This window comes from Lipotes vexillifer, unplaced genomic scaffold (assembly GCF_000442215.2).
Source record: "Lipotes vexillifer unplaced genomic scaffold, Lipotes_vexillifer_v1.1 scaffold193, whole genome shotgun sequence".
NCBI classification, from domain to species: Eukaryota; Metazoa; Chordata; class Mammalia; order Artiodactyla; family Lipotidae; genus Lipotes; species Lipotes vexillifer.
In genome coordinates, this window is record NW_006769306.1 from 2,234,036 (window position 1) to 2,242,831 (window position 8,796).

The following is an 8,796-nucleotide window of genomic DNA, read 5'->3' on the forward strand; positions in this document are numbered from 1 at the left end:
CTTAAAGATGTTCTCTATTGACGTATTCCGTAATTCACTGAGCTCCACACTTTTCTTTTCTTACCTTCTCCTCTCTTTCCTTCACTTTCCAAGATTACAAAATATATGATATAATCAATAAATGATATAATTTATGTTTTAGTTTTCATACTGTATGCCAAAGAATTGCATTTTCTCACAATGTCTTGCTGGGAAATTGAAATCCGGTCTTTTTTTTTTTTTCTTTTTTGTGGTACACGGGCCTCTCACTGTTGTGGCCTCTCCTGTTACGGAGCACAGGCTCCGAACGCGCAGGCTCAGCGGCCATGGCTCACGGGCGCAGCTGCTCTGTGACATGTGGGATCTTCCTGGACCGGGGCACGAACCCGTGTCCCCTGCATCGGCAGGCGGACTCTCAACCACTGCGCCACCAGGGAAGCCTGAAATCCAGTCTTTTTAAAGTACAATCAGACGTGAGATCTCTTAGAACGTGTTTCTCTTTCCTCTCTTCCTTTTTCTCCCCCTCAGTCCACATCCACCTGACACTTCTCCATACCTTTTCGCGGTCAGCTGAGGCTGAGCATGTTGAAAGGATTTTAAATGTCTTCTTCTTCCTCTGAAAGATATTTGAAACTCCACCCTAGAGTCTCTTTTTTTTACTTTAAATTTGTGGAATAGTGACAAATAGTGACTCATTTGTGTTATTGAGGTTCACAGAATAAGTCTTACCTATATCTGCTTTCAGGAAAAATTGCCATGATCTATGAAGCTGGAACAAAGAATACATATTTGAAAACAAATTTAAAATATGCTCACTTAGAATTTGCTTTTTAAATATTTTTTTTAAAGTAGGTCCAGAGGGCTTCCCTGGTGGCGTGGTGGTTAAGAATCCACCTGCCAATGTAGGGGACTACTGAGCCTGCATGCCACAACTACTGAAGCCTGCGCGCCTAGAGCCCGTGCTCCACAACAAGAGAAGCCACTGCAGTGAGAAACCCGTGTACCGCAAGGAAGAGTAACCTCTGCTCGCTGCAGTTAGAGAAAGCCCGCACGCAGCAATGAAGACCCAACGTAGCCAAAAATAAATAAGTAAATTAATTAAAACAAATACTCATATAATTCCACTTTCCAGAGAAATATCATGGTTTGTTCCTTCCAACTCTCTATTTATCCTATTCCCGCTGACCATGCCTATCTTCTTCATAGTCACGCCTACCTGGTCTAGACTAGATCCTCTTTTGTACCAAACTTAAACCCTCTAATTCTATCAGTGAACTGGGATATAATCCCCTCATCTCTCATCTGCTGTGGGTCCAAAATAGAGAGTTTTGAACCTTAACAGCTTTATGCGCATCTCAGTGAGTATCCAGTAAATTCTGCACCCTCAGCCTACCCCCCACAGCTGCTCTTTCCAGGAGAGATAAGATCAGTCTAAGCCTTTGATGTGCAACACAAAGATGCCTAAGGGATTCAAGGCTAACTTTAGATCAGAGCAAATCCAGATTCCAATATCAATGGAGGAACTAAGAAAGCATGAGAAAAATGAATATAATGGGAGCAAATGGGAAGCAGTTCGGTAGCAAGAGTAGAGACGCTAGGTAGTGAAGAATGACAAATGAGAAAGAGAAGCCAAAGCTGCCAAAAAAAATGGTTGTCAATCAACAGGAAACGCCACTAGCACCAGAGCAGTGGGGTATTACCAGACAGGTTCCCCAAGGACCTTGCACAAAAGGAGAGGAAAATTGGGGGTATTTCAAGGCATGGTGACTTTTCTATGATAACAGTTACCTATGACTTCGATAATCTTCAAAGTTAGAGTGGTTTGGCAAACCTAAGGCCATATTTTAATTAACTCTATGACTATCTACCCACCCACCTTCCTCCCCAAAATTCAAGGATTTGTGGCCTGGAAAAATTTGTATTATAAGATAGCCCCAAAATGCTGGAATGTCCTAAGTCTCTGAAACTAAACTACTTTTCTGGAAGCTGATGTATTTACCTACTGACCACAATAAACCAAGGACTGCAACAGACCTCACCCAGGACAAAAGCAGACAGAGGAGAGGGTAAAGAAATGCTATATCACTGGAGACAGTTTAGAGTTTGCCAGCTGTGTATACTTTTTGTTTCAAACTTTCTATACAAGCTTGGCAATGTTTAAGGAAAACTAAAGTAACATCACCAGGGTCAAGTTCAAGTGTTTAAGCCCAAACCCCTTACCGCATAATTGACTTACTGCAAATAAGATATTCAGGGTTTCTCTTAAAGTTCCTACTGGTGTCTTTCTTTTGTTGTTTTGAAACCACTGCTGAATCTGCACCAAGTTAAACAAACTTCCTAAGAGAAAAGTGTCCATGACAGATAGAATAAATGATCCCCTTTCAAAGTAAGTGAATTTTAAAATGTAGATGATCATTCTATATCCTTAGTTTTGGTTGCCAATGCAAATGAGTCAGAGAATTTGCCTCAGACAGTGAGTTAATTGTGTAACTCTACAGAGGAAAATGCCATTGGAGAGTACTTGCTGACCTCACAGCTGAAAAAAAAAAAAAAGAAAAGAAAAGAAAAACCATTTAAAGATGTGGAAACCAGATGTTTCAGGCACATTTCAGCCTCTGCTCTGGGAATTTATCCTGAGCAGCCCCTAACAGTCTATTCCTTCTCTACAACTGAGATATGATCATCTTAATTTACTTATTTGTCTTGCTGTGGGAAGAGGCTCACGGATGGGGATTCAGGAATGGAATTTTTCATAACTCCATATGGCTTGGTAAGAAACTTCACTCATGAGCTTCTTGTTGGGAGAGTCGCTTCTTTGAATTCATGGAGAAGTGAATCAAAGCTGTAAATTTTCCTCTTCTGTTCAAGGCTGATGTTTTCAAAGAAAATGCTTGGGAAAGATAGCTACTGGAATGCATATATCATTTTTTAAAAAGTGTTTCTGCCTTCTAAAATTTTAAAATAGCTTTTTATAAAGTGAACTGTTCAGTAGAAAATAGAGGTTAATATTTATATTCCATATGAAAATATGCTTTAAAATTTTCAAAGAAGGTGTGGTGGTATAGTGCAGAATGTTTCCTTAACAAAATAAAACCACCAATATATTATTTTGTTTTCATTTCAATGCATTTCTAGTCAGATTTCATAACAGGTAACCATAAGAGAATTACAACAGGTAAATTGGAATATACAATAATTTTATAATCATTGCTCCATGTACTCTGACCTGTAGTGTATATCATGCTTTTTCCAAACATCTTTGGACTAGTTTGACAAAGCCAGCTTGTAATACAGAAAAAAATGAAAAAAGCTTGTATTTCTGGATGTATTCTTACCACTTGATTTCTTTTGTTTGAGCTATCCATTTAAATACTTTTCTACCCCTTTTGTTAGACAAGGAAAGTTTCTTTTGTTGTTTTGTTTTGTTAAATGTAAGGAATGACACAGACCTAACTGTGAAAATATACAACAGACCAAAAAAGGCTAAATAGAGAAAACCCAAAATACCCCATATAGTACTCTAAACAAGGCTTTAATTCTCATGATACAAATTAATACTGCTTTATGTTCACTGTTGTGTTTGATAGTGAAAAAAATATGAATTGCTCAAGAAGAAAACTGACAAATCCTTGTATAAAATAAATAAAGAGAAAGCAAAATTAACCTAGATCTTGATGTTATGCTTGCTAAGCAGCACATAGTTATAGAATATTTTCCCTTTCAGCATGTTTCTCTCTGGTAATAACTGCAGCCATGCGGATTTCATTAGAAAGCTCAATTGCAATGCACAGCCTTGCAGCCTCTTTTTTCAGTTTGAGCCAGTGAACAGCTTTCATGCTGAACACTGCAATCCATTTGGCCAAGATGGGGTCTGGAATTTACTAGAGGAATGAGCAAGTCTCTTTATTTTCATTGCACACCATCAAACTTGGGAAATATACATCTATTTGTCAGAAATGACAAAGATGATCATAAAGCTAATAAGAGTTAAACCCACATAGATAAACTTTGAAATGCTGTCAAATTTGCTAATGATCAAGTAATTTGGAGTTGTTGTGTTTTTTTTTTAAGTGATGTATATCACCAAAATATAAACCTAGACAATAGGAGTTCTGTCCTAGAGATAGAGAGGAGCAAACCCAAATGTTTGTTAATCGTATGCTGCACATTTGAGGCCCGGAGTGATTGCACAGTGCTTCATGCTTCAATGTGAGACAAATTATTGATCAGTCAGCCTAGCATAAATTGTTTACAGTTGGTTAGGCCAATGTAGTATTAGAAAACTATTTAGGGAGGGAAGAGAGTTGAATTAGAAGGCAGGGATCTGCTAGCAACTATCAAGAACAAGGCACTTTAAACTCTTGGTCTCAGTCCCATACGGGTAAAATGAGAAGTCTGAAGTAGGGGACCCCTAAGGTTTATTTTTAACTCTTGTATCCTCTAATTCCTTAGATAGTAATTTTTAAAAAGACACTTAAGGACAAGAGACTTCAACTAGTTTAAATGGATTATGAAAATCAAAAAATGTACAGATAAGCAATTCTTTTTAGCCATTGTATTGAATCCAAAAAAGGAGAAGGGAAAAGTAACATTACCATCAGCTCCTACTAGGATACAGAAGCTATGCTTATGGGTTTTATGGTTTATATATTCCAAAAAATAGCTGTCATTATTCTCATTGGATAGATGAAGAAACTGAAGCTCAGGAGGTGATTTACACAAGGTCACACAACTGGTCCACTGCAGAACCAGAAATAGAAATCAGAGCCAACATAGTATTGTGTCACCACTTACTAAAAGGAAAAGGAAGTTATTGGTTAAATAGATTTTCAATTTCAGTGAATGACAGCTAGAAAAATTAATAAATTATTACTTCCTCTGAAAGGTGAAATTTTTTAGATTAGGACTCATTGTACAAAGGACCATTTTAGTAGTTTAAAATTCTGAATTGAGAAATACTTTAAAATAAATGTGTGCTTAAAACTGTCAAGTACACATGCCAACGGTACTCAACTTGTTCATAAGGCAAAATAATGGGAAGTTTGAGTCTCTTTCAGGAACAGTGTGGAATATTAATATTATTTAATAAACTAAAAATTATAGCATAGACATTTCTGCTATTTAAGTTACTATCTTATTACTAGACAAGTTTAAGAGATACCAAAAGTTTAAGAAAAACTACCAGGAAGAAAACTTAAAATTATTAAAAAAATTTTTTCTGTTAATTTATTTTTTTCCTGCAAACGTCTGTTAAAAGAAAAACTGAAGCATACTTAAAATTTTGAGTTTATCTGAGCAAAAATCCATTTGAATTTGGCAGCATCCAATCTAACAGATAGAAAGGAGCTCCGAGGAGTGGTACAAAATGCAAGACTTTCATAGGCAGAAGGGAGCAGGCAGAAGGAAGTTTTACTAGGTGAAAAAGCAGGTTGGTTATGGCAAGGTTACTTTCCTTCAGGGGATGGCAGGGGTCTATCAGGCAGATGACCTAACTGGTGGTGATCAGGAGATTTCTGACTGACTGGTTTAAGATTCCATTTCTGGGTGAGCTGAAACCATACTTAAGTCTTGGTTTGGTGATGTGGGGCTTAGCATAAGGGACTCCTTTTGGAGCTTGCTGTCATGTTTTTAGTACAACATATTTTTACTTCTGGAGTAAAATATCACGGAAATCTTAGTTTGAGAAACCTTGGCAGACAAAATAATTCCTACAAAATTTTTTCAAATAAAGATCTTTTAGAGAACAGATACAGGGCTTCCCTGGTGGCGCAGTGGTTGAGAGTCCGCCTGCCGATGCAGGGGACATGGGTTCTTGCCCCAGTCCGGGAAGATCCCACATGCCGCGGAGCGGCTGGGCCCGTGAGCCATGGCCACTGAGCCTGCGCGTCCGGAGCCTGTGCTCCGCAACGGGAGAGGCCACAACAGTGAGAGGCCCGCGTACCGCAAATAAAATAAAATAGAGAACATATACAGTTTTAACATTTTTAAAAAGTAACAATAATCTCCATCACAATACATTAGTAAGCACTACATTTCTCCTTCTCTACTAAAAGCCTTAGTACCCCTGTACTTCAAAATAGATGTACTTGCATTGCCCACTAGTGCTCGAGCTGCTTGAGAATAGGGCTTGATCCCCAGCACCTATCAAAGTACCTCATGGTATATTCTTAAAACAGCCAAATTGGAAACGAGTAAAAGTTTAGTTAATGAGGCTTTACCCTATGTGTAAAGTGTCCTATGAAGGACACTTGGGAAGTAGGTGACTCTCAAAGGGGAAAATGACTTTGATGTTCCTTGTGTTCTCTGACCTATAAGTATCAGATGCACTAAGGTACTGTGTATTAATGACAGGCTTTTTCCATATAAGGTATTAGAGCAGTATCCCTTGGAGTCCAGAAAAATGCCAAGCAGCATCTCCTATTGAACTGTGGCATTGTCAACTTCAGCTTGGGGAAGAGAGTAAAGAACAGTATTTCTAATACTGCTGGATTCATATCTTGCTGCATGCCAAGAAACATACGTTCTCGTTGGAAATGGTCTTGATGGTGGCTGATTGCACAGGTCAGGGGACAAAGACTTAACAATAATCTGACAGTCAACATAGAACTATTAGCGCTATGTTATGATTATTGTCCTGGGAATCTTTTCACATTGTTTCTATGGCAAAATGCACTCCAAACTCAAAACAATCATTTTAAACAGTGATCTATTGGGAGACAGCTCATGTATGACTTAACACTATCTGAAATACGTTGGGAACAAATGTGAACCGAAAAAGACAAACCAGATAAAGAACTTAGGAACTGGTAGTTAGGTGTGTCCCACTTTTTCTCTGCTGTAGTTAAATCTATTTTTCTTTTCTTCAATGTAATATTTGCTTGCTTTGGATTCCTTTAAACTTTTCCTCAGTTTCTGATTTGTTTACTAAATTCTCAATTATATTGCATTAGTCATTTCCCTCAAATGGATATTTTGGCTTACTTTTCTCCTTCATTGTAAGCCAATTTTCATTGGTTTCTTTTGCCTTCAACTCCTTTTCTTTTCCTATTGCTTACCTTTCCAAGTTTTTAAAACAATGTCAAAAAAAAAAAAAAAAAGTCAGGGCTAGGTGGCGCAGTGGTTGAGAGTCCGCCTGCCAATGCAGGGGACACGGGTTCGTGTCCCGGTCTGGGAAGATCCCACATGCCACCGGAGCGGCTGGTCCCGTGAGCCATGGCCGCTGAGCATGCGCGTCCGGAGCCTGCGCGTCCGGAGCCTGTGCTCCGCAACGGGAGAGGCCACAGCAGTGAGAGGCCCGTGTACCGCAAAAAAAAAAAAAAAAAAAGTCAAAACTTTATCACCTTTGGATAATGCAGAAATACAATGTTGTGTTAAAACTTTCTTTCAGGTTATCAGTTCAAAAAATAATTTAGCCTCAAGTTTCTATCTATGTCCCCCAAAATTCCCCTCATTCATATTTTTTTCCCAAAGCTTTCTAACAATGAAAACTTAGCCACTCAAGGCAGCTGACCCAGGGAACACTTTGGCAGGAACAATAGCTGATGTAATCTTCCAGCTGAGGCCACAAAATTTCCCTTGTTCCACAAGAATGGATAATAGTGCACTGACGACATTTTGTGAATTCACAGAACAAGCAGCAGGCGTGTACCACAGAGAAGCGCGGTCTGGCAAGTACAAGCTCACCTACGCAGAAGCCAAGGCGGTGTGTGAATATGAAGGTGGCCATCTTGCCACCTACAAGCAGTTAGAGGCAGCCAGAAAAATTGGTAACAGCTTTGACAATAATCTTCTTCTTTTTCACCCTTGGAAAAAAAAATTCCCACCTTTCCTGCAACCCCTTATTAAGACTTTTCTCTCCACCCCTGCTAATAGTTCCTCTGGCTTCTCCCATCTTCTCTGCCTAGAGCTGGTAGACAATTCCTACTACTAGTAACTTAGTTGGGGGTCACACTCCATTGGGAGCTAATAAATAAACATCAAAAGAAAATGAAGACATCATTATCTCGATATCATTTAAACCCCTCATTAATTTTAATGCCATTGCTATTCATTTTTAATATCATTCTATCTCTTCTTGACGTCTGTGTGTCATCTTCCTCAGCTGTTAAATGATGCTACTATGTCGTGTCTTACAAGGAAATTTACCCTGTAGAAGAAATAGTGAATTTAGTGGATTTTTTTTCAATTATTTTCAATTTTTTCCTTTTCTTTTTTTAACATTAAGTGGGAGAATGCATTTGTACTTTAGGATCAAAAGCCATGAGGCAAAGGAGGATAAGCAAGTTGTAAGGTGGCAGATGAAAGAAACTGGGAAGATGATGTCAGGACACCTGGTGAAAACCCAGTAATTAACAAATGCTGTTTGCTTCTTTATATTAAAAAAAACGGGTTGCTACTGTCTCTCCTGGACTTTCAGGAGAATCCAAAAGGCCACCCTAATTCAGAATTTTCTTCTCCACTGAAGATATCCCTTTGCTGATAGGAACATACCTGGCAAAGCTCATACTATTATTATACATTACCCAAGACAAAAATAAAGGTGTTCTCGAAAATGCCCCAAAGTCTCCCCAGGTGACTATACCCTTAGGGCTGTGTGTGACGCAGTAAATGGAATGAGGTATACAAAGGCCAGAGACATTACTAGCCATGGGGGACTTGTCAAATTGTTCTTGGGTGGCATCGGCAAATATTAAAACAGCCTCCAAAGTTGAGTAAGGAAAACAAGGCTGAGGCTTTGTTTGAAATGTATGAGTACTTTTATCCCTATTCAAATTTTTAAAATATTAGTGATATCTTTTTTTTTTTTTTTTTTTTTTG

General features: G+C 38.5%; 1 protein-coding gene across 1 annotated transcript in view; it reads left to right on the plus strand.

Annotated features, from left to right (window-relative positions):
• Nucleotides 1–2,578: 2,578 nt before the first annotated feature.
• Nucleotides 2,579–8,796, plus strand: part of TNFAIP6 (TNF alpha induced protein 6) — a 17,094-nt gene continuing 10,876 nt past the window's right edge. Inside the window, exons 1-2 of the mRNA XM_007445566.1 lie at nucleotides 2,579–2,749; nucleotides 7,608–7,745. Of these exons, the coding sequence (XP_007445628.1) occupies nucleotides 2,656–2,749; nucleotides 7,608–7,745 (232 nt within the window). The 5' untranslated portion in view covers nucleotides 2,579–2,655. The remainder of the gene's footprint in view (nucleotides 2,750–7,607; nucleotides 7,746–8,796) is intronic.